This window comes from Rhinolophus hipposideros (assembly GCF_964194185.1).
Source record: "Rhinolophus hipposideros genome assembly, chromosome: 2".
Lineage (NCBI taxonomy): Eukaryota > Metazoa > Chordata > Mammalia > Chiroptera > Rhinolophidae > Rhinolophus > Rhinolophus hipposideros.
The window spans coordinates 75639387-75666729 of record NC_138048.1 but is presented as its reverse complement, the minus strand read 5'-3'; the positions used below and the strand labels follow the sequence as shown (position 1 = coordinate 75666729).

The 27343-nt window shown below is 37.4% G+C and overlaps 1 protein-coding gene across 1 annotated transcript in view; it reads right to left on the bottom strand.

Moving 5' to 3' along the window:
* Positions 1-27343, bottom strand: part of WDR49 (WD repeat domain 49) — a 136271-nt gene that overhangs the window by 32848 nt on the left and 76080 nt on the right. Inside the window, 6 exon segments of the mRNA XM_081072548.1 lie at positions 1160-1324; positions 2952-3050; positions 5534-5689; positions 12826-12850; positions 12856-12972; positions 16113-16277. Of these exon segments, the coding sequence (XP_080928674.1) occupies positions 1160-1324; positions 2952-3050; positions 5534-5689; positions 12826-12850; positions 12856-12972; positions 16113-16277 (727 nt within the window).

Here is a 27343-nt window from a genome sequence, read left to right as displayed (position 1 = left end):
TGAGGAAATGAGAGCAATTTCAGAATAATAGTTCATATTGTGAGTATAACTGACTTCTAGAAAATGTAAAATTTTATAATCTAACCATTTCAAAATATATATTTAAATATTCCACAGTGTTTCTAAAACTCCTTAGGGGTATACCTTTGTCGATTTTTATGCTGAAAATTTTTATTTGAAAATCATGCAGATTTCCCATCTGCAAATTGAATATGGGAAAGTGAATGTAGAAAACATGGTTCAGATATTTTTTTAAACATGTAACACACATATGTCTAGATTCTTAATATTAAGAAAAAATATTTCTAAAATACGATTTGTTTTATTTTAGATAAAACATCAAAAATATGTGTTATTCTCAAAAGGAGATTTTGATTTTGGGAAAACGCAGGCTGCATTAACACCAAGCTAACATGGCCATTGAAAACAGAGGTGAAATTAAGAAAATTATTTCCTCTCTATATAATACCAAATAACACAGTTAATCATATGGTAGCACCAGTGTTAGCATACAGCCCAGCAAAAGCTCTAACTAGGTCACTGACATATTCTGGAAAGTATGCACAGCTGGTAAATGTACCCAAAGAATTACTCCCCACTCATCCACAAAAAAATAAGATAAAGAGTAGGCAGCCCTCTTGCGCTGGGATCAGCAGTTGTTTTAAACTTTGCTATTGCCTCCAATCTCCAAGTTTCTCACTATTTTCCTCTAGCCAATTTTGAGCCAGGTGCCAGTCCAGTCAGTCCCAGACTCCACCCATGTGCTGCATGTAGACCTAACCTTAAATCACACATTTGGAACATATTTCTTACAGGGGCCTACCAAACCTTCTTGTCATGGCTGAAATACCAATTCTGACTGATGCTCATATTCAGCAGTTTGCCAGAGTTTTTCTCACTCTGATCCTGACATATGCAGTACTATACAAAGTGCTGGCAGGGTCTAATCTAGCTTTAGTTTCTGGACCCATCCTCCTGAACCCTAACGTCATCTGCCGTGGCCTGTGGCCTCCCATGATCCAGTACTGACTGTTAGCTAGAGGCAGTCAAACTCCGCAAGACCTAGACACAATTGGATTGAACTCTTTATTGCTCCCTTTTCCAACATTTTACAAAATATCAAAGCAGTCTACAGTCAAAATATAAATATATAGTTTACCTGTCACTGAGGTGTTTTTTCTTGCTTCAAGGAAGCAAAGCTTCATAACAGCATTATTACACTTGATGTCAGTCTCAAAGGAGCAAGCTCCCAGGGTAGCCTGGTCTGCTGTGGGATAGTTGGAGCAGCTCCTCCTGGCACCAAGACGCTTTTGAGGCTCTGTGTCTGGGATGGAGACAAAGCCAGGTATCTTAACGAAGAGAAACATCCACTTCTCAAACAAATGCTTATGAAAAACAACAGGCCTGCCTTCATCACGGTCTCAGAATAGATTTTCAGTCAGCATCCATCAAGACTTCTGATATTCATTTCCTCAACACCAACTAGAAGGATTGTTTAATTCCTTTTTTGTTTGCATATTCCATTGTTTGAATATTCCACGCTTATTGTGTTTTCCCTTGATGTGAACTAACAGAGACTTCATTTTGTAATCACTGTTAACATCTCAGAGATTCTGATATGTTCAAAACAAATATGATTCTATTTTCACAGCATTTTCAGCTTATCAATCATTAATAGTATTCTTGCAAATGATTTAATGAACATGAGATATAATGACTATTTAAATATATTTAAATAGTAATTTTTTTAGCAATATTATTTGTTAGTGAGTGACCATACAGGGGACATTTCTAATGGTATTTTGATTATCTCATGACATCATCTCCAGGCCAAACTGACAGAAACTGGGGATGTTTATCTTAGAATCTATGAATAGTCTGCACATAACTATGAAAAAGCTATACAGAAATATCTTCAAATTTTTAAAGCAAGAAATCTATAGCAATGCATCTTGTGTCTTTCAGAATTTGATATTATCTGTTTTTCATTCTTATCTACCTCTATGTTTTTAATTGTAGCCACAGTTAGGTTGGCTGTAAGAGCAAACCTAACTCTCCTGAAGGACAATGTAGTGGAAGAGGAAGAATCCCACCCTCTCCATGGAGGCTGAAGTGAACTCTAATGGTTAGCTCCTGGTACATAAAGCAAATAAGAGTTTAGTGCCTGCAGTAAGTCCTAAATCTCTTAAGTTTGTTCCCTTACTCGTATCAAATCAGTCACTCGGCTTTTCACACACACAAAAAAGCTGTATCTAATGACCAGTCTTATTCCTAAGGTTCAATTTAGCCTCTGAGTTTATCCAATTGAGACAACAGAACCTCTCTGGGCTGTGAGGAATGATACATTCATTACCCAAATAAATTAGTCTGAGGAAAAATCTTCAGTATCTAAGGAAACTAAAATACAAATGTAAAAGGCAATTGTCAAGACATTTTGCTTAAGTATAAAATATTCATGTGCTCAGCTAAACTCTCATAAAATACAATATACTCCCCTCTAATGCTCCTCACCGGTTTCTAAAGCAAGAAATAATTTAAGATTTCCAGGTGGCATCATATTTAATACAAGCTCCAGACGGAGCCTGAGCAGCCTAGCAATTGAACATGAGTTCCCATTTTCTTACCAAGGGGTACCCAAGGTTCACTCAAAGGCAATTTGGTGAGGTCTACTGGTAAAAACTAAACTAGATAGAAATGAGAGGCCTGCTGTCAGTAATTCAGAAACACTGATCTAGCATAAAGGAATAGCATGACCTGGAGAATTTGCTAAACCAAGTAAATCTCAAGGTTCTTTTTAGTTACTTCGACGAGAGCAGTATCACTAATCTCTCGCTCTTCTAGCCAATCATCTATAATTTAGGAGCAAGCTGCATCAGGTACATGAATAAGCAGCCCTGTCCACTGTGGTTTGACTTAGTTACATTATTTTAGTTTCAAACTTACATTCTCACCTGATTGTGATTTTAGCGGACTCTGGTAATCGGGATGAAGAACATAGTGAGCGTTTTCTGTACTATTGTTCCACAGAAGAATTTCTCCATCATAACTTCCTAAATGAGCCAGGATGGAGAACATTGCCAGAAAGTTAGAGAATATGAGCAACAGCAGTGAGAAGTCATTAACATAAAATCTTACATGGAATCTGGCACATAGTAGGTATTCTATATATTTTTGGAGACATGAGTGAATAATAATAACTAGTGTTTTTATTAAACTTTAGAATGTATAATCCTCCCAGCATGCCTATGTATTAGGAATGGTAGAAATTACTACCGTGTTTCCCCGAAAATAAGACCTACCTGGACAATCAGCTCTAATGTGCCTTTTGGAGCAAAACTTAATATAAGACCCAGTCTTATTTTACTATAATATAAGACCGGGTCTTTAATATAATATAATATAATGCCCGGTCTTATTTTATTATAAGACCAGCTCTTAAGTAATATAAACCCGGTCTTATTTTACTATAAGACTGGGTCTTATGTAATATAATGTAATAGAAGACTGGGTCTTATATTAATTTTTGCTCCAAAAGATGCATGAGAGCTGATTGTCTGGCTAGGTCTTATTTTCAGGGAAACTTGATATTATATATTTTTATTTTATACTAATAAAACATTCAGAATAAGGGTTTTGCAATTAAACAATTTTAGTCTTAAGTCTTGGTTCTGCCACCTACCAGCTGTGTAATCTTGGGCAAGTTATTTAACTCTACATGATGCCACAATTTACTTACCTAAAAACCTGAGTGAAAAATTGTATGCATCTCATAGGATTGTTGTGAAGAATGAAAAGTACTTAGAATAGTGCCTAGCATATTATAAGTACTGAAAAAGTGTTAATAATAATTAGCACACCTTTTTATTATTGAGCGAGAACAAGCAAATCAAGTCCTTCTAGGTTTCCGTTTCCTATATCTCTTTGTGTGTGTGTGTGTGTGTGTGTGTGTGTGTGTCTTCTTTTCATTCCCTCTTTCCTATATTCTTTATTGAATATTGTTTTCTCCAACCCCAAAGTTTTACCTATAAAAACTCATTCCCTACTGCTCTTCACCGAGAACATAAAAAAGCCCAAATAGTGAGGCTAAATCTGAGCAAGCCTGTGTTGAGGGTGGAGCAATGCCTGCCAGACCACTGCTCTCTGCAGCTCAGTGAAGAGCACTCCCTACTGAGCAGTGTCAATGTCAAGTGGAGAGCAAAGGAGAAAAGCGGAGTTTGAGTAGGATGTACAGATATTGCCTTTCTTGGGATTTGGAGAAAGAAGAGAGTAATGTATACTAAACTTTGTATGTCCTGGAGAAAGCAACCTGTGTAACTCACAAATTGGCCAAGGGTGATGATGTATTTCCATGGATTAGCTCCCCGTGGGAGTACCTATCTGTTCTTATAGTTTTGAAATGTTTTATTTGCAGAATGCTTGACCAAACATTTTCACATAGGACTGATGGTATGAGAACGAATGAAGACATTATCTGCTCATCAATTACAATGGTATTTTGTGACACTTTCAAAATAACTACACAGCCTTATAGGTTACTAGTCTCCATCACAGTTCAGTATGTGATACTTCCTGCAGAGAGAGACTTCCAGCAGCTATAAAGTAAATTGAATAGCAGTGCTGGTCCTACTGGAAGGTAATCAGGGAAGTCCCCAAACAGCGGAAATGTAAGTACAGATAGAGGAGTAAACCTCATACTGTAACATTTCATAGATATCTTGGCTCTTTTCCTATAAGTTTTCATTCCTCCTAATCAATGACATTTTTTGGTTCTATAAAAAAAAATGTAGGCTGTGAAAATACAGACTTGTTAATTTCATAGTGTAATCTGTCTTTATAAATTGTTTTCTTTGGCTGGAAATGATACAACAATTTCTGTCCACTTTAATATGTCACATCAAAGTCTGCTCATGGATCCTTTTAGGAGCTGGGATTTGTGGGCATTTTGTGAAGCCAGTCTTTAATCGATATTACTTAGACTAAATTGTGCCAAAGGGTTAATATGTTCCCATTATGAAACATCTGAGTACCACGGAAGTGTGATTTGTATCCAACAACCTAATGCTGCTCCCGGAAAAAAGGACAATAAAAATAAAAGCCAATCTTTACTGATGAGCTTCTGTGTGCTGAGCACTGTTATTAGACCCTTACACAGATTATCTTATCCATGATGAACTAAGATACAGATACACCATTGTTAGCCAGGAAAACTATGATTTAGAGTTTAAATAACTTGCTCATTATAATACAGTGGCAAGTGGTGCAACCAGGATCTGAAGCCAGGTAACCAAGTTCAGGAGCTGATGGTTTGCCCTAAAAATAAGGACCAAGAGTAGATTATGTGCAAGGACTGCTTCTTAAAATAAATAAATAATAAATAAATAAATAATAAATAAATAAATAAATAAATAATAAATAAATAAATAAATAAAATATTCATTTTGCAGTTGGGAAAAGGCTTTTTTAAAATGAGTAAGATAGTAGAAACCAAGCTTTCACCATTGATCATTGATGGTCAAGTGAAGGTTCAATTAACCTGTAACAAGAGTTTGTGGAGGTAAAAATGCAGCACACAAGATGTCATCTCGGTGCTGTATTCCTCCCTTCCATTCTTCAGGCTGGATGAAAAATTGATTGAAGTTGGGAGGTCGAAACACCGTAATAGCCCTAGTAAAAAGGATATAACATTTAGCTGTGGATTTAAAAGTGATATAGATATTGAGTAGCCATCCTCCTCTTGGGTGGTGTGACTTGAGAAGCCTAAAAGACTGTGCTACCTCAAATTTTATTCCCACATGTCATTCATAATACTGAACTTCCCACACTGAACTTCCTTTTGAATTCTCTCATTAAATTCTTTGATAAATTATGAATACTTAATATTAGAAGGTTAATCATCTTTTCACGATCATTAATAGCAAACACGTATGCATTTACTAGATTAATTATCAATCACCAAGACTCTAAAACAAAGTTCCCCCTTATGGGTACCATGGAACCATTAAGAGTTTTGTGACAGTAACAATAAAAAAGGGGCTGGGTCTGCAAAGACATAATACTTGGTACTTTGAACAAAACTAAGAAGATTTCTTTCCATCAGAGTGCCTAGGACGTGTTCACATTCCCTGTGGCATTTCCCATACTTAATCGATCACAGAGTCCTTTCTCATCTTAAAGAGCTACCATTTGTGGAAAACAGTTAGAAAATGCCACTCCAAAGGAATGGTACACAGGACAGACATATTTGTAACAAAAGTAATAATTTTAAGAAGGTCAGTATCTTGGGGGACTGCTGGTGAATTTGAAGACAGGCTAGGATGGGCAGAGAATGAAAGGCTTTGTGCCTCGTGCCTGGTGGGGAAAAGAGGAACACAAAAAAATTAAATAGTGGGGGCATTGATACTATCCTGTTTCCACCTGATTTGAGCTCTAGCTACCATCCTATGCTAAGCCTCTTCCTCCTTCCAGAGCCACACACAGCTCAGATGAGCAATTGAAAGCTTGGTGTCTTCACCCTTACTGTTCACCTTCCTGAAATCATGCTTCCTCTAGTCCCACCACTCTGAAGGTCTCCAAATTGTCCTATCAATGTAACTCCTAACTCTCTGATGGATGTGGCTTTCTGCTCCTTCTGGAAACTTTTCTGTTTCTAGTATATCCTGCTTCTTCCCGCCTCCCTGATCTTTTATTCTCTGTTCTCCATTTTCCATTCCCTTCTTTCTCTCCCTCCTTTTAATGTGGGCATTTCTTATTGTCATTTTTCCAATCCATCTCTCTGCTCCAAAAAGCTTGTTCAGGGATTTTGTAGACCACCATGAACTCCAATCTCACTACTATACAAACAATTCTTAAATTTATCTTCATTTATGACTATTTTTCCAGTGTTGAGTAATTCTCCCTTGCCAGTTGACAACTGAATATAATGTTCACATCAGCAGCATATCAAAATCCATAATTTCCATCTTCCCTTCATATCAAGCCTCTCTAAATTCCCTATTTTTGTTAATAGACCAAAATCCTAGCCTCCTGCATGCCTTTCTCATTCTCAGTTAAATAAAATACTCAGATTCTACCTCTGTGATATGTTATGTATTCATTCCTTCTCTTTTACTTTAAACAGTCAATGACAACTTCCTACTATAGTTCAGTGCTCACTTCCTCATGAAAAACTGAACAATTGTAACAGCCTCTTAACCAATTTTACTGCCTCTTGTCTAGCCTCCTCTACCATTAGATTAGATCTATTAGATTGATCATTTGGGGAGCTCTTAATATGCATTTATTTTACAAGCATTTCTTGTTTTCTCTCTGGAAGTCACTATTCATGGTGTTGTCGGGGATAGAACCATGAGCATAAAATGACTAAAATGCAGTGAGATGTGGTAAGTTCCAAGGAAGTACTGATCAATATCCATGGAATTCCAGATGCAGAAATCACAGGTTGAGTTGAGGGGTCATATTAGAGCTGGACAATAAATAGGTGTGTAGGATTTGAAAGAGGAAGGCATTCTAGGCAGAGTGAGGAAAGAGTTAAATGCCTTGTTGAAAAACATTGTTTTCCATTTCCTACATGAAAAATTTCAAACGAGGGGAGCTGTTATTCAAGACACAATAATATTTGGATCCAATCAACATTTTTAGAATTATGTCTCTATTCTTCTATTCTTGCTTAACAAAGTAAAGTGTGAATGTCCAACTAAACATTTGACAGAGCTATTGGGAGCCTCAGGGCAAATACGACACACCTCCCTAACTGTTCATTTTACTCAAAGATTTTGGGGGGAACACATTTTTTTATATTACTATAAGGATGATGCATTGATGCAATAGAATACACAATTCACCTGGATTTTAAAGATAAGAGTACAAGGTTTCAAGTAGATTTCTTGTTTGCAGGAGCTGTTTTGAACTGTTAGGGGTATTAAGGAGCTAAGTTTCCAAAATTCACCTTCTTGTTCAACCCAAACAATATTCTTATTGCTCTCTAAGCACCTTTCTTGTTCTCTAACCACACTTCATGTTTCTAGCTGCTTTGTTTCACTTATGATGTGCTCTTCCCTCCATGGATTTCCTTTCACACACAAACTCACATCTAACTATCCACACACCCATTCCCTAAGGCATGCATTGTTCAGGCAGACTTCCTTAGTAACTAGAGTTGAAAGAAATATTTCCCTCTTCTGACCTCTAACATGGTTCACATTTTACTTACAACATTTAATAAATATTATATAGCCTCTTCTCCTAAGATAGATTGTACGCTCTCAGAACAGAGATCTTATCTTATTCAGCAACCCCACAGTAGCCAGCATAGTAACCTGCACATATTGAGTGTTCAATAAATACTTGTCAAATGAATGAATGAAAAATTATCTGCTTAAATGTGGGCTCCTCGAGTAAGCCTTTCCTTATCACCCCAGCTGAAGACTCTCCCTTGAGTCTCTCATGCCTCACCTATATCATTTTTCTTTAATACATTATCATCATGTGATATCATGATCTATGTTTATTTTTCATCTCTTTTACCATAAATAAGCTCTAGGAGAGCAGGGACTTTGATCTTTTCGGCATCAGCAGTGCCTGGAATACTGCCAAAAACATAATAGGCATTTAACAATATTTGCTGAATCAATGTATGATTATATTTTTAATGAATAACTTAATATTAATGTCATTTTAGTAATATTAGTATGAGGCTTAGCAAGATAAAACATGATAAATAAGGTAACTTGAAGTTCTAAAGTTGTTGTAATCTCATAATAGCTTTATATGTATATATTTTTAATTTTCTCTTTACCAATTGGTAAGTTTGAAGATATTGCCCCTTGGAAATGGAGAGTATGAGGCGGGAGAGAGAGGGAAGAGGTCAATCCTACATCTCTTCTATTATCTCTCTGCCGAAATTCAATACCAAATGTCTTTTCACCGAGATACCCTCGGTGATGGAGATATATTTAGGGAATACCACCCAAAGGCACAAAATGGTGTAAAAAGTAGCCCTCCTGATATTTGACCTTATGTGTCAAAATGTCAAGAAATTAATTAGCTGCCACCTTTCCCGTAAAACCTAACCTGAAACTTTCATTTGATATGACAGTTATCCTTAAAAATACCTTCAGAATCTACACTGTATTTCTTACTTTGTCCATTTCAAAAATATCTTTTTTTAAGTCTGTACTTTTTGCCAAGAGTAAAATTAAAGTGCAGAATGAGCCAATTTTAAGGTCATTTTAGGAGTCTGAGTGATTTGTTCTTTCTCACATTGAAGAACTTTACAAGTTCTATTCCACAATCCATATTTGAAATCCTGAGAGTACTGCCACTGAGTCATTGTGTCATCTTGTGAAGATGATCATATCTCTAATTCAGAATTTAGGTATAATGACCAATTCTATGAGAACAAAATCATCTCATCTGTCAAGTGCAAAAAATACAAAAAAAAAAAAAAAGAAAGTTAAAAAACACACAAAACTTCTTTTAGGATGAATGAGTTAGAAAAATAACTTTTACTAAATCTTACCATGTAAAGAACATGGAAATTGTCAGGGAAAGAAGAAAAAAACACAGTCACCTAGTGGTTCCCTTCAAAGTTAATTGTTCATGTGTTGTTAGTTCAATTCTTGAAAACTTCAGAAGTTTAGAAGTTTTCATTCTGATTCTTATCCTCATAGTAGAAACCAGTTGAGTCATACAGGATTATAGTTTCTTACTAAGGTAATTATTAAGAATTTAAAATCTTTGATAGATAAGTTTTATTGTTGAGAAATTTTAAATCCCTAATCTCATTTCATTTAAAAAACACTTTTAGAAATCAAATTATATCAACAGCTATTTACTGAGCATCTGATTTTTTGAGCTTTGTGAAGGATACTGCAATACATATTTTCAGACTATTTGAAATTATGTGAAATATTTTCTTTTTCAGTATTTGTATAAGTCGATATTTTACAGAGATAAAACTTTCATAAACAGTGATTTCTCCTTTAACAGAAAAGAGAGAAATAAAGTGGAAGAAACTAAGGGTCTGAGTCTATTTTTATACAAAGTTGTTAAGTATAGAATTGTAGAGATTTAGGGCAGGATAAAATGTTAAACTATTATAATTATTTATTTGATTTTATCAGAATATACATATTATATGACTACTTTAAAAAAATGCAAAGATAATTGATCATTCATTCATGTAATTTTATCAAAATAAATATTACCAGGTATTTAACCAGATGTTTCTTTTAATTGACCCAATGTCAATTCACAACTTTGTCTCTGAGTATAATTTGCTTTAAATGATAAGAAACATATTTCTAGAAGTTCTGAATTTGGGGCTTCTTTTTTCTGACAGAATATTCTCTAGACATGAATGACCATATTTCTAAAAAAAACCAACAGCATTGGTTTTCTCTCTAAATAGGTTTTGAAATCACTATAGCTAAAATATGCAGAATGTACTTAAGAGGTAAAGGGGAGGGGGCATTACTACCAGAAAAGACAAATTAGAAGGTTGTGACATTCATGAATGTAAAAATGATGCTCTAAATTATACAGTTGTAGTAGTAATAGGAACAAGTTTGAGAAATATTTAGAATATAAAATAGATAAGGCTTAGTAACTACTTGGTTATAAAAACAAGTGAGAAGCAAAAACCAAGGTGGATGGCTGAATCTAAATCTAAGAGGAGAAGCAGTTTTGAAGAGGGGAATAAATAATACATTCAGTTCAGAAGATGTTGAATTTCGAATTGCAGTCAGACACTTCCAGCAAGCAAACGTATAGTGAATTTGGAGAGATAATAGCTAAAGATAGAGATATGAGATACCTATAAAATATTGCACACCTACCTCTCAAGATGAAACTACAGATTAAATTAGATAATGTTTGTAAAGTGCCGAGTGCTACAAAGCTTTATGAATAAAATAAATGGGATGGCATATTTAGATACCTAACTCAATAAATGGAATTTTTATTCCATCCTGGGCAAAATTATTAAACCAGTCTCTTTATTTAGATAGAGCCTGAAGTTAAAGTTTCAGTTTAACAGTTTCCTCTGGGTTTTAAAGAAAGCTTAATAAGCTAACTGTCAATCTTCTAGTTATTTCTTCTCTAATCACTAAACTATTAAGGAGTTGTCTTAATGAACCATACTTCCCCAGCTATAACCAAACAGGTGACTGTCCTCTTGCCTCCTTTGTTAAATGTTTCCTGGTATAAAGGTCCCTGCAAAGATCTTCCAAAATCCATCTTAATATAATGTCTCTGACTTAGGAAATACAATTTTTAAATCTAACAATATTAAGTGAGTGAAATTATATAATTGGAAATGTATTCACTAACTTTCAATTTCAACTGAGATCCACGTCCTTACAACTTTGTGGAAGACAGAAAAGATGGAGAAATATGGGAGGAGTGATCACTGTTCCTCTCATTCCGATCTTCCCAAAGCTTCCTCCCCAAGATTATAGAAACTGACCACCCACCAATATGAATCAAAACATTGGGTATTCCTTTAAACCACTGTTAGATGCCTCTGTATATCTAATCTTCAAAAATTTTCCCCTGTAAGCAATCAAAAAACCTTATATTTGATGTTAATTTCTAACTATGAATAACTAACAACATATAATTAAGACAACAGTATCTCTAAAGTTTTGCTTACACTGATTAATTTCTTTAATTTTTTTGTTAGGTTCAAAATTTAAGTTGGATCAGCTGTATATAGCACATGTATCCTGCATCTATCCTGCATAATATCCTGCATGATATTAAAGAATTAAATTTATTCATCGTGTAGCTTAATGATAGAAATCATTACGCCATAATCTGTTGGAGTGGTTATGAGTCATTAATGGATCATGATTGTTTCCAGGGATGTGAAGAAGCCTGGTCTTTCAAAGTGAGGATTATATTAGTCCTCAACAACAAGTAGAATAATCTGGAGTATACTTACTTTTCTTATAGTCAAACTTCCCCTGAAAACTAAGCTGTGTGCAGCATTATGTTTTCTAGTCTACATATGCACATTTGCATTAGAAGAAAATCCTTTCATATGATTGACAAAAATCCCCATCTATATACTACTAGTCTTCTAGTTATAAAATCTGATTTAATCCTAGCTTCAAACCATTAACATCATAATTCTATAGTGAATAATGCTGGGCAAATTACCTATTAGAACAATATTTTGTGAACTGTTGAATTTATGGACAATGTATTTTCAAAACATCACACTTTAATTTTCCTAGTGCTTATACAATGCCATAGAAAGGGTCCTGTTTATGACCCCTTAACTCTCTCAGGAATAAAAAAGGAAAGAAAAGTAATTTTCCTTGTAATGAAATGGAAGAATTGCTCCTTGAGAACAGTAAGTGGGCTGTGAAAGGCCCTTCTCTGCACTGATAGGAAGGACATACTAATACAGAATTGAGTGGGCTAGTTCCCTCTTGTGCTGCAATTTAAAATAAGTAACAAGAGAAGAAGGAACACATTTCTTTTACAGTGGAAGGAATGTCATCTACACATTAAGAATGTATTGCCTATAAAATTTGGGAAAGTGTTGGAGTTAATATTCAGGATATGGTATTATGTCCCTATCTGGAATGGTTAAAGAAAAAGACAGATTCCCAAAGCCAGGAGCAAATCCTTTAACACTTCTCAAAGCTGCTCAAGCAACATGATCTTAATACTATTGTAGTCACTAAGCAAGCATTCAGTCCAATCCAAATAGAGTTTCACTCAGTTTCACTCAGCAAGTTAATGACTCAGAACCAGTCAAAATTGCTATGTTTTTTTTCTTTTAGATTTTGGCTTAAACAAGAACATTAACCTTTTAACTTCCTATTGTTTTGCATGAAGAATATCATACCTGTCCCAGCCTATAACCAGTGTTGTCTTCTTAAGAACCAGAATCTGTGAAATATCCACAGCTCCCTCTTGCCCAACATTTAGTACGTGATGACAATATCCATTGAAGTCCCATACCTTAAAAAAGAAAATTAAAATCATCTTTGAGACAAGAAAAAAAAACACGTCATATCTTCTCCAATGAGCAAAACAACATGGTGTAATAAGTTTATTCTAAACTCTTGTGCTTTCATTCTGGACTAGGGTAGATTCACTCGGGATATGCAATAATTAAAAAAAAAAATCTCTCACCATTTAAATTTTGCCATTATATTTATTACTCTATGTGTAACCCTATCAATCTATTCTAATAATACTGGATTCAAAGGCTAAGAAATTAGTGTGTATTTTTAAGGGGGGGGGTATCAATTAAAATCATGAAAAGCCACAGTTTGGAATCTGTTGCAACCCTGGTTTTCGCTCTAAGTATGTCTCTCTAAATTTTGGTTTCCTCATTCACAACACAGGAACCTTACTCCTCAAAGATACTTGGAATTCTAAACATATAATCCAGAGCCTGAAACATGTACTAGGTTTCCCATCATCTGCCCATAAAGCCTCCTGTTGATAGTGGGTGCTAGACCCAACACTACAGAGGCACAAGCAATTGTAGTTTACCTCCTCAGGCAATGGTGAACACATAGACCAAATGGATGTACTATAAGAGAGAGAGCACCTTAGGTCACCAGCAGTTAAAACTAAACCCTGCTATGAAACATTGTTGGTACATCACACAAAGGGCAAACTGGCACTGTCAAACTTAAAATGCACATACCCTTTGACTTGAAAATTCCATTTCTAGAAAATCATCACAGAGAGACACTAAAATGTGTGAAATGGCATGTTTTGGAGAATATTCTTGAAGTATTTTTATAAAAGCTAAAAGACTTGAATCAACTTTGCCACAATGGACTGAATATCAGAATATGTAATATCTATACAGTAGCATATAATGTAGCCATTAAGAAGAATGAGTCACCTCTGTGTGTCTAAGCTCTGCCAAAACTCAACCAGCTATGAACCTTAAGCAAGTTGGTTTATCTCCTTGGGCTTCAGTTTCCTCATCTGTAAAACTGGAATAATAATAGTACCAAACATACTGATGTATATGCATGTGTGTGTTTAAAATAGTTATGACAGTGCCTGTTCATAGTAAGCATGCAATAAAAGTTAGCTAACGATTTTTGTGTGCATTCATATTAATTAATGTCCAAGACAGGAAAATGCAAAACGCAGAACAGCATGGATGGTAGGCTGCCATTGAGTAACAAATGGTGCTCATAGGCTAGAAAGAGGCACAAGAAGTTGGTAGCCATGACAGCCACTAGTGAGGAGCTGGGAACAGAGTGGAAAAAGAGATTTTGTTTATATTGTATATCTCTTTTATTTATCAAATTTTATTGTATGTATGCATTAATTATTCAAAACATTGATTAATTTAAAAACAGACACTTCAACACCTTGATAAATAGGGCAATACATTTAAATCTTTGATTCCATAGGTATTGGTTTTGGTTTGATAAATGTGGTTGGAAAATGTCATTCATCCTTGTTTCTTCTCAGAATATAGCCTAATTTATGTGTCCTATGCAGAGGTTGCCAAATTTCAGAATTCTATTGTGCTGTTGTGATAAAGATAAATGTACCTTCAAAGGTGTCGATTATACTACTAAATTCACATTAACTTTTAAGAGGCCAAGGCTTGAGCGGAGATATTGAGGGGTGCAGGTCTCCTCACCCATGTAATTTTTCCCCCTCTAATCATGGCTTTTACCAAGCCCACATAAAATAATACTGACAAATAGGTATCGTGAAAATACCAAGATCCTATCAAGTCCCTTCACTGGGACCATTTTAGCAGCTACCTGCAGGTCTACTTTACCCTGGACTCTAAGAACAGTTACTTTCCAAGACAGGGGTAAAGGGAACCTAATCCACTTCATTTTTGGTTTCCATCTCACACTCTAGGACTGGTAGGTGGGACACTTGCTCTTTCCTTTTGCCTAAACCACAGTCTAATACTCCAATTCCAGTTGTTTCTGTTTTGTTCCACCTTGACTACTGAATTGGGACTGCCCCATTACCTTCACACATATTACCAGTTCTGCCATGAATTTGATTATTTTGTTTAAACCCAAGCTCCCAGTTGATAACTCATGTCACTGACCTTCCCAGAGGCCAAGGGCAGCTGATTTCCAGATAGTCTCATTGAAATGTGCCACAGCACATCCTTCACATTGACACAGCCAGCCTAGAATAGCCCTGAATTCTTGCCCCCAACTTCCAGGATGTTCTACCTACATATCCATATAGCTTTCCATTACCTTCCCCAGAAATCTACCCAAATGCATCACACACCTTACCATGGAAGGTATGTCTAATTGATATCCTTCTGACTCCAGTTATGACAGAAGTTTGAAAACCATCTAAAACTTATTCAGAGGACTGTATCCTGTTGCCTCAGAGTGTCACAAGCCATCTCCAATAAAGCACTGTCATTACCCTCAGAGCTGAGGAGAGCAAGGAAGATACACTGGTGGGCATGATTTCAGATTGTAAGTATCTAGCTTTGAATGAAAAGTTGATCAGTTTTGCAAAGTAAAATTGCAACACCTTCCTCCCAGAAGAGATTAATAATAGTTACAAAATTTAAAAAAAGTGGAACCATAAAATCATGTTTGTTTAAGATGGATAATAAATAAGATTATGGTTGTTCTTCCTTCTATCTTTCTTTACTATCTCACTTACCTTCACATAAAAATGTAAATTACAACCTGGGTTGGTTTTAAAATATTAATTTTCTGCATCTATGCCATTTTTTTAAAGTTGACTTACTTGCCCTGATTTCTCATTTTATAAACTGAGAAAAAAGAAAACTAGAGACATTAACTGAACACATAAAAATTATTCAGGCCTCTTATTCCCCAAAGTAGTCCTATATACAAAAGATTAGAAAAGGCTTCCTATAATAAATAAGCCAAGTTGTTTTTATTCTAAATAATTTATCCAAAACAATAATTTCTTCATTTTCTTGCAGAGGTTTATTTTCCTAACAGCTTTGTTATTAGACAGTTTGGGTTATTTAGTTCTACTTATCTGGTCTCATCTCTCTTCTCGCCAGGCCAGAAAGGCAAAAATAAATATAGTCAAAGCTGTTTCTCCTTGCACAATATTTTAACACCTTTTATCTTCATAGAAAAGCATTGCTGTGTTCTTACCTTTACAGTCCCATCTGTACTGCCAGTCAAAAGCCTTGTCTCATTTGCATTGAGGGCCATAGTGCTGATTTCTGCATTTCCGTGGCAACCAGTAAATTGTTTGATTTTCTGCCCATTGTTTATCATCCAGAAAGAAACAGTTGACCCCACATCAGAGCTGATCACCTAAGGGAAAATAACATTGTAAAGAAATTAAATATATCCCCAGGATCATCATTTTTATTTTAATAAAAATATCTAAGCTGTGCATTTTCACTACTGAGATCCCTCAACATTTAGAGACATTTTTTAAACACACATGTTTTCTTTGTTTTTGTTAAGCTGACAACATTTCAATTTCTAGGCCAGAGCTAAGGTGATAAAGTCATGATACTCTTTATCAGAAAAGATAGGAATTTACTTGCCTTACCCACTATTAAGCTTAGTGTCTAGAGGCCATCCTGAAATTGAATCCTACTGAAAATAAACTTATAAATCTTTTGCATTTAAATGAGAAAGCTGATTTTATTAGTCATCGTGCTCTGACACTGTTTACTATGTGAAAAGAAACATTTCATTACATATCAGTTTCCATTTAGCATTCAGAAAAGAAAGCACTACCAGCCATTATGAGAAAAAGTTAATTTCAACAAATTGCTAGAGCTATTGCTTTTAATGCCATTAGTCTCTCTCTTTCTCCTATCTGGAAGTACTGTGTATATTTTTACAGCTAAACACAATTATTGATATGTCACTAAAAAGAAAGAACACAGGAAGGTTAAATATAAATCTGCATATACAGTCCAAGAGCAAGGCAACAAAACAAATGCTAGTAAGGATAGGATTATATATATATATATGTGTACACATATATATATATATGTGTACACATACACACACACACACACACACACACACACACACACATATATATATATAGTAGTTCAACAGCGAGAAATCTTACAGTGGCAAGTAGACTGCTAATTTCAGCTCTAGGCATTTAAGCAGATTTATAAGTTTATAAAGAGATTTATAAGTTTAAAGTATCTCACCAAATTGACTTTAGGACCCAAAAGAATGAAAGAAAAAAAACAAAACACTAAACATACAAATGTGTGGTTAAGAACTTGCCTGAATCCATATAAACCAAAAACAAGACAAACAAATGAGAAACAAGAACTCATAGACACAGACAATAGTTTAGTGGTTACCAGAGGGTAAGGGGGGTGGGGGGAGGGAGATGAGGGTAAGGGGGATCAAATATTTGGTGATGGAAGGAGAACTGACTCTGGGTGGCGAACACACAATGGGATTTATTGATGATGTAATACGGAATTGTACACCTGAAATTATGTAATTTCATTAACAATTGTCACCCCAATAAATAAATTTAAAAAAAAAGAAAAAAAAAAGAACTTGCCTGAATCAACATGTACTTTGAGAAAAGTTAAAGCATGTCTTTTTCTGCATAAGTCTTGATTACCATTGTATAAACGTAAATTTATTAAGAGTATGTTATATGTGAGTACAACATTTTCATAATTAAATGGGTTAAAGTTTATCAAATGCATATGTAGAAGGCCTGGAAAGTTGGCCACCAGGCATGCATGCATTCATTCATTCTCCAGATCCTGAATATCCACTATGTGGCCAGCTCCAGGATGGCAGTGGGCTCGCTGATGAATCACTGATCTCAAGGAGTCTCTAGTCTAAACTTGTACATTAAAATCACCTGGGGAACTTTATTAACCACAATTGCATACCAGACCAGAGACTGATTTAATTGTACCCAAGAGGGGCATTTTCTAAAGAGCTTCCCGGGTTAGTTAAGTGTGCAACCTGGGTTAAGAACTACAGTGTTTCCCCGAAAATAAGACCTAACCAGAAAATAAGCCCTAGCATGATTTTTCAGGATGACAACCCCTGAACATAAGCCCCAATGTGTCTTTTGGAGCAAAACATGATTTAAGACCCAGTCTTATTTTCGGGGAAACACGGTACTTGTCTAGGTAGAGAAATAGAAAAGAAACATAAAATGCTAAACAAATGTTACAAATTTAGAAGTATCACCCTGGGTATTGTAGGGGCACAGAAGGGAAACCCCAAATTCACTCAATGGGGTGGGGAATGATGAGTAAAAGGCGAGTAGGGTCGATCTGGGATTGAAGACAAGAACATGTATTTATTGAGTGTCAAGACCTGTATATTCATTATCTTATTTGATCTTTATAAAAGGTCTGTAAAATAAATAATGTTACCACCCTCATGGGACCAGTGATGAAACTCAGATTCTAATCAGCTAAGTACTGCTCCCAAGCTTATTTAATGAGGTTTGAATCATCAGCTGCCTATGACAGACACACCATAAGGCCTTCCTTTATTTCAGCACAGTATCCCAGATAATTAAGAGTATACTTAGGAAAGAGAACTTGAAGAATATTCCAAGCATGAAAAATAATAAGAAATGTAATGGAGCCAGAGTGTAATTGATGGGATAAATGGTAGAATATCAGGTGAGGAGTAAGCTGGTTGTCAAGATATTTGAAATCCCTGATGAGCAATGCCAGAGAATAATGAGTATTGTGCATAAAATTCTTTTTTATTCAGAAAGGGTCCATCGCTTCCATTGGATTATCAGTAGGGTGTATAACTCAAAAATAAAATTAAGAACAATTGTTCTTAATAAGGAGGAGAGTGATATAGCATTTTTTGTTGATTGGTTTATGAAGACAACTTTGGCAGCAGTGTGGAGAACAAACTGGGGTTCTGGGAAAACCATCTGGAGGCTACTGTAATAGTCCAGGCAGGAGAGGATCACCTAAGAGAGTTCTGGAGGTAAAATGAAGAGGAGGGACTGGGAAAAGGGCCACCACTTAGCTATATTTATGTCTCAGCAACAAAAACATGATCACGAGCACGAGCTCTCATAGCTTTTTCTTGAGATTACAACTCTGAATCTGAACATTTCTTAAATGATGCAATACTATTTTTGTTACACATTCTCTCTCAGTGAAATCAAAAGTAGCCTAAATATGTATTATTGTTGTTAAAGCATAGTGTAATTTCTAGAACAAATGACCGGAATCATTGAATCATTGAATTAATGTGACCTAACACTTTAATTATCATTGCACATAACTGACTGTTTCTGTTGGCTTTGCTTTGTGCTATGAGCACTGGATGTGGAGGCAAGAGGCCCGAGTCTGAATGTCAGTTGTTTGACCTTAGGCTTTTTACTTAACCTCTCTAAGCTTTACTTCCCTCACCTATAAACCAGAGAGAATCTTAGTAACTACCTCAACTGTTTTTAAGAGGTTTAAATAAGCCAATATTTGTAAAGCACTTAGGACAGCACATGGCATATAAAAAATAAGCCATAAAAATCAGCTAATGTTACTATTCCATTTAAGCTTCATTTATCTGATCCTTTATTTGGGCTGAAATCACTTTTTACATCCAAATCTACTTAAGAAAATATTTAATAGCTTGCTTTCTTCCAACCATGACAGGGAATATAGACAATTGCAATTTTAGAAACCAGATTTGTAGATATACATTAAGATTTAAAATTATATAATACTTGTGAATTTCTTACATAATTGCTCAGCAATTTGGATTGTATTTATTAAAGACAAAACCATGAAAACATACGATTTCCCAAGCATGAGTGAAAATTTTTATAATGGTCTTTCAAGAAAAGGTTAAAGGTTGTGAGGATTTTTAAATGCTAGGCATTTCAGTACTAAATGATGAGCACTCCCTGACAGAAAAAGAAAAATCTAAATAAGGTTCTACTCAAAGGAAGGACTTGCTTACTTGTTCAAGACTGGCTTCAGCCACATTACAAAGCATCTAATCATCCACCTCACCATTTTTACCTAATATAGACATTTAATCAGAAATTAATAAAAATTTGTTTCTTGCTGCTTTGTACTCTCCTTCCTCTGCCCACCTGACAGAGCCCTAACATACCGTGTTTCCCCGAAAATAAGACCTAGCTGAACAATCAGCTCTAATGCATCTTTTGGAGCAAAAATTAATATGAGACCCGGTCTTATTTTACTATAATATAAGACCAGGTATAACATAACATAACATAACATAATATAATACCGGGTCTTTATTAATTTTTGCTCCAAAAGATGCATTACAGCTGATTGTTCAGCTACGTCTTATTTTCGGTGAAACATGGTACTACTCATCAGCTTTCAGCATCTTTCTGTGTTCATTAAACAATTTCTCATGAAATCTGAATCAATAATGACAACAGTGCATAGCCAGCCAGATTTCATTTTATGGCAATCTGCTTTAAGGTGCAGGCTTCAGGAAAACAACGTGTTGAAAAACAAGGACTGACTATGTCACAACACACAACCAGTATTAACCAGACTCTACTGTCACTATGACAATATTAGAATATGAGAACAACAAGGCATACAAAAAGACTTTCAAAGTATGGTGAGAGAGGGATACATTTAACATCAGTTGGCAGGTGAAGGGAGTGATTTGACTATAGAACATAGGGGACTTTATTTTTAGCAAGCTGTTTTTAATCAATAATAAAGCCCATGATGAAATAGTGGCATCACATTCGTATGTCACATTTTGATGACAGCAAATCTCTTTAAGTTTTCAGTTCATTCCTGGCTGCTATTCATCCGATCAGACGCTGCCAATGCAGTCAGGGCGCCACACTGCAAAGCAGAAACCGTCCTCTCCTAAGAACCATCTGCAGTACAAAGGGCCTGGTGAGCAAACTGTTGTTCTGTCAGAAGCACACTCCACTTTATGTACCTGAGTTAATACCTGTTTAGGAATACACGGGCGTTTTTATCTCTCTCATCTGAGGCCGTCACAGCCAATCAGACAATCCTAAGAGAAGTGACACGGTATCCATGTCCCTTAATTGTCTTCTTGCTATTCCAACAAAAGTAGACATTTTAGTTGTCTTTTATATGCATCCTAAGTTCCTAGGTCTAAGCAAGAAGAGGAATCAAAAATTACAGCATCGCATGTCGCTGGCTACCAAGGAATCAGGACACTTGATTTAATTGCTGTTTTATAATTTTATTTTTTCCGTCAGTGCTATTTATGAGCTAATAACATAAAACAGGTTACCTCCTTTATTTTGCCTCAAATCTCTGGAAGTTACATCTCAGTAAGTAAGGAGAATGATACCTCAGAGTCCTGATACTAAGGATTCGAATATTGAAGGCAGTCATTCTCCATGTATAAATCTTACTTATTGCATATCACCTCTTCTTAGATTAATTTGTAATTTTCTCTTTCAAATTCATTCCTTACATTTATGGAACACAGGATCTAGGCACTGGAAATACAGTGGTGAAATATCCCTGCCCTTATGTTTAGTGGGGGCAGGGGGGAGAGATGCAACCAGATTAGAAAAGAAATATATGTATGTATACATATATGTATATATATATACACACACACATATATATGCATATATAAATACATATGTATATATATGATGTTTATATATACAATAGTACGCATTCCAAAAAATGTATAACAGAGAAGGAGGTAGAGATCATTGGGAGTAGGTGCAAAGTTGGGCGCTGTGGGAAGGCCTCCCTGAGTAATCATTTGAGGAACTACATGACTGAGTGAAGGAGAAAGTCATGCAGGGACCTGAGTGAAGAGACTTCCCAGCAAAGGAAACAGCAATGCAAAGGCCCTGATGCAGTTCCATATTCAAGGACTAACAAGGAGGCTAGTAAGGCTTAGGCAGTGTGAGAAGAGGGGCCACAAGCTGTGACCACCTGTGGTCATCATACTGGCATTCAAAACACTGCCAAAATCACCAGGCACCCACAGGAACCAGGGGACAAAGTCAGAAAAAATACCACTTCCCCTATTTTTGAATAACATGTATTTACCTTTTACCCTTGTTTTGTTCTGTGTGTCTTCATATACAATACCCTTTATAGAAAGTCTACAAAGGGGTATTATAATTCCTATTTTCTAGATAAGAAAACTATTGCTTAGAGAAACTAAATCACTTGCTCAATGCAAAGCATTGGGAACTCTGACTTTAAAACCTCACCACCTCCTTTATTTAAAAAAAAAGAAATCTTTGAAAAACTCTACTTCAAAAATAGTCGAAACTGCATTGGACTCCCAGGTTCCAGTTCTGCACGTTTGGACATTGTCATTCCATCTTAACAATAAGTAAAAACTGAACAAACTGAAATATTAACAAGCCTTCTTAGATTAATATAAGAAATAAGGTCACAGGGCAAATTGCTACCCCCAAATTGGAAAGACCATCAGGCAACTAAAGAGAGTCACAACTTAGCCAAGGAAAGACTCGTGAACTGAAAACTCACAGGAAACAGCACCAAGGTAGGAACACCAAAACTATGATTGACAAATTTCTGGAGGCACAAAGTGGACAAGTCTGAGAGTTAAAAATTCCAGAGGGAGCCAGGCATAGAGGTACCTCACAATTTTATGAGTTTTATTTTGAGAATACTGACCACTGTAAAATGGTTCTCACTGTAAAATATTCAAGGAAAATCCCCTTGTGCTCCTGGCATGGGCAAGGAAAAGAAACTATCTAGAAATATATCAGTATTTTCTTCTTAACTAGGTCTGCCCTCAGGAGAAACTATGTAACCACAGCCTAACCTGCTGGGGTTTTATCAGAGCCTAACTGACCTGCATTAGGGAAATACTAAATTAAGTTAGCTGTTGCCTTTCTATTCTACCCAAGGGGGCGAGGGAGACACCTGAGAAGCACATGTGAAGCTCACAGTCCAGAGGTACAGGATCACTGAAGGATGAGACCTAATCATAGGACAATAGAAGGCTTCCCCTCCCCCACACCTCACCACCACATTTCCCAAGGCCTATTTATAGCAGTTCTCTTTACCCAGTAGATAATGTCCAACTATGAAGAAAAAAAATTACAAAATATACTAAATGAATGGTAAGAAACATCATTTGAAGATACAGAGCAAGCATCAAACTCAGACATGACAGGGATGCTGGAATTGTCAGATAAGGAATTTAAAATAACTATGATTAATACATGAAGGGCTCTAATGGGTAAAATAGACAGCATTGATTCTAAACTGATTCTGAAGTTCATATAGAGAGGTTCAAGACCCATGATCCAATGCAATATTGCAGGTGAAGAACAAAACCGGAAAAATGACACTACCCAACATCATAAATTACTATAAAGCTGAAATAATCAAGACAGTGTGATATTAGCAAAAGAATAGACAGTGAATCACTAGAGTAGAATGGAGAGACAAAAAATAGACCCACATAATCAACTGATCTTTGGCAAAGAAGCAAAGGCAATAATACAATGGAGAAAAGATAGTCAGTTCAACAAACTGTGTTGGAACAACTGGACAAGCTGGACTTCATTACATTTAAAAATTTCTGGTCTGCAACAGCCACTGTCAAGAGAATGAAAAGACAAGGCACAGACTGAAAGAAAATATTTCCAAAAGACACATTTGAAACACTGTTATCCAAACTATACAAAGAACTCTGAAAATCCAATAATGAGAAAATGAACAACCCATTTAAAAATGGACCAAAGATCTTGACAGACCTGATCCAAAGAAGTTAAACGAATGGCAAGTGGTGAATGAAAAGATGTTCCACATCATATGCCATCAGGGAGGTTCATAGTCAAACAACAATGTGATGCTACACTTTAGAAATGGCATAAAACCAGACCACTGGCAACACCAAACGCTGACAAGAATGTGCAGAAATAGGAACTCCCGTTCATTGCTGGTGGGAATGAAAAATGACAGCTACTTTGGAAGGCAATTGACAATGTTTCACAAAACTGAAAATACTTGTACCATAAAATCTAGCATCAGGTTCCTTGGTATGTCCACACAAAAGCCTGCACTCATGTTTATAGCAGCTTTATTTATAATTGCCATACTTTGATGCAACCAATATGTTCCTCAGTAAATGAATGAATAATAAAAAAAACAGATATAGGAATGGCGGCAGCGGGGCACATTTTGTGAGTTCTCCTCCGGATTTTATTACAAACGGGACATATAACCCATCAAACAACTCTTCGCTCATCACGCAGAACAGCTAAGAGATTCCTAAGAGACTCGTGTAAGGATTACTTGAAGCTGCGCAAATTGGGCGAGCAGGGGAAGAAAGAAGGGAGCGGAGAGGAAACGCGCGGTCGCGCGGTGGAATCAAGCCGGCGGCGGCGGCTGGCGGTAAACTGCAGCTCTAAAGACACAGGGAGATATAGAACACGCAGAACAGCGGGGAGACTCGTGGAGGAATTTACCTGAAGGTGTGCGCGGATTACAAGCAGGGGAGGAGGCGGGACAGCGAAGTGGAAGCGCGCCCCCCCACCCCCACCCGCGCGGAGCCGAGGCCGGCGGCGCCGGGACTACGGAACGCAGACTCCTGGAAGCGGAGCACAGGCCGTGCAGCGTTGCTGCGCGGCTCCCAGGTCGGACGGAGGCTCGTGGAAGGTTTGCTTTGAGGTGCACTAGGTGGGCGAGCGGGGGGGAGGAGCGTGCCCACAGAAAAAGTGGAGGGCAGCACCCGGGGCTCTAGAGTCCCACGGGAGCCCAGGGTGTGGCGGCGAGCGTAGGGTCCAGGAGGTGAGCTCTTTCCCTGCGTCCCACAGTTGATCGCTCCCGCCGGGGCGGGCAGCTCGTGGGCCTTAGGGCAGACAAAGAACTGAGACGCCACACCTGGGCCCCTCACCGCGCTTTTCGAATCCTCCCCCCGCCCTTCCAGAGACTCAAACTACCCCTAACTGAGAAACAGTGTCAGATTACAGAGGGGCGTCTGCGCTCAGGCGCTGGGAAGATTGGCAGCCGGCTCTGACCATCGGAAGAGGCTGGGAGGAGGGGATTTTCGCTGGACGAGGAGAGAGGAGACTCCCACACCCCCAGCCACCACCTTTTCAGGCCTGCGGGAGGAGTGTGAGTGGCTGGCCTGGGAGGGAGGAGACCCCTCCATCCCCAGGCCCCACCCTTTTTGGCTGGCCTGCGGCGGGGCAAGGGCAACCGCGGAAGCAATCCCTGAGTTCAGCAGTAAGCGGCAGTCGCAGCTCCCGGCTTTCAGCAGCTTAGAGATCTCCCGCCCGCCCCCTCCCACTCATCCTTGGAAGGAGGGCCCTAAGACTCAGGAGTACTGGGCACAGGGCTGTTGGAGCTACTCTCAGCGTGCATTTGTGCAGGAAAGGACAGAAACTGCAGGGTCTCTCTGAAAACTGTCATCCAGACCCCTCAGCCCCTCGCATTTAAATCTACACTCCCAAATTCACTCTGGGCACCAGGTGACTAGCGATGCCTGCGCACTAGGCAGGGAACTCTTTGGCACAGCGGAGGACAACCTGGAGATCACCTGGTGGGCTTAAGCCAAGACTGGTGCTGCTTTCTGTTTTGCTTTGCTTGGTGGTCTTTATTTTTATTTATTTTTTTATTTTTATTTTTTATTTTTTATTTATTTTTTTTATTTTATTTTATTTTATTTTTTTTTCTTTCTTTCTCTTCTTTTTCTTTTTTCTTTTTTCTGCTTGTTGTGATTTGCTTTGTTCTGTCTTTATTTCTTTGATATCTTTGCCTATGTAGAGTGGGGATTGTCGGTTGTATTTTATTTGTGAATGTACTTGATTTGTTTTCTTTGTTGTTGTTGTTGTTGTTGTACTTGCTAACTTTATTTGTGCTGAAACTGCCCTACCAGGGCCCAGCTTAAGAGGCACAAGATTCAACATATCCAGAAGCCAACTCTGGACCAAACCAGAGTACTACCGGGTTTGACCTACAAGTCACCCACGGAAGGAGGGCCCTAAGACTCAGGAGTACTGGGCACAGGGCTGGTGGAGCTACTCTCAGTGTGCATTTGTGCAGGAAAGAACAGAAACTGCATGGTCTCTCTGAAAACTGTCATCCAGATCCCTCAGCCCCTCGCATTTAAATCTACACTCCCAAATTCACTCTGGGCACCAGGTGACTAGCGCTGCCTGTGCACTAGGCAGGGAACTCTTTGGCACAGCGGAGGACAACCCGGAGATTACCTGGTGGGCTTAAGCCAAGACTGGTGCTGCTTTCTGTTTTGCTTTGCTTGGTGATTTTTTTTTTTGTTTGTTTGTTTGTTTGTTTGTTTTGTTTTGCTTTTTTGTTTTTTTGCTTTTGTTTTTGTTTTGTTTTGTGTTGTTTTGCTTTGTTCTTCTCTTTTTTCCTTTCTTTTCTTTTTCTTTTTTTTCTTTCTTTCTCTTCTTTTTTTTTCTTTTCCTTGCTTGTTGTGATTTGCTTTGTTCTGTCTTTATTTCTTTGATATCTTTGCCTATGTTGAGTGGGGATTGTCGGTTGTATTTTACATGCGAATGTACTTGATTTGTTTTCCTTGTTGTTGTTGTTGTTGTTGTTGTACTTGGTAACTTGATTTGTGCTGAAACTGCCCTACCAGGGCCCAGATTAAGAGGCACAAGATTCAACATATCCAGAAGCCAACTCTGGACCAAACCAGAGTACTACCGGGTTTGACCTACAAGTCACCCATGGAAGGAGGGCCCTAAGACTCAGGAATACTGACCACAGGGCTGGTGGAGCTACTCTCAGCGTGCATTTGTGCAGGAAAGGACAGAAACTGCATGGTCTCTCTGAAAACTGTCATCCAGACCCCTCAGCCCCTCGCATTTAAATCTACACTCCCAAATTCACTCTGGGCACCAGGTGACCAGCGCTGCCTGCGCAATAGGCAGGGAACTCTTTGGCACAGCAGAGGACAACCTGGAGATTACCTGGTGGGCTTAAGCCAAGACTGGTTCTGCTTTCTGTTTTGCTTTGCTTGGTACTTCCTTTTTTTTTTTTTTTTTTTTTTTTTTTTTTTCTGCTTGTAGTGATTTGCTTTGTTCTGTCATTATTGCTTTGATATCTTTGCCTATGTTGAGGGGGGATTGTCGGTTGTATTTTATTTGTGAATGTACTTGATTTGTTTTCTTTGTTGTTATTGTTGTTGTACTTGGTAACTTGATTTGTGCTGAAACTGCCCTACCAGGGCCCAGCTTAAGAGGCACAAGATTCAACATTTTCCAGAAGCCAACTCTGGACCAAACCAGAGTACTACCGAGTTTGACCTACAAGTCACACACCCAGAGGGAATTCTCTGAAGGCACAAGAGCCCATAGAGGCCAAACCTCATTTAAGTGGCCAACCCTCACCCAGCAGAACACCCTGTGGTGAGCAGAGCCAAGTTTCACAACTAGACGGCCTAGG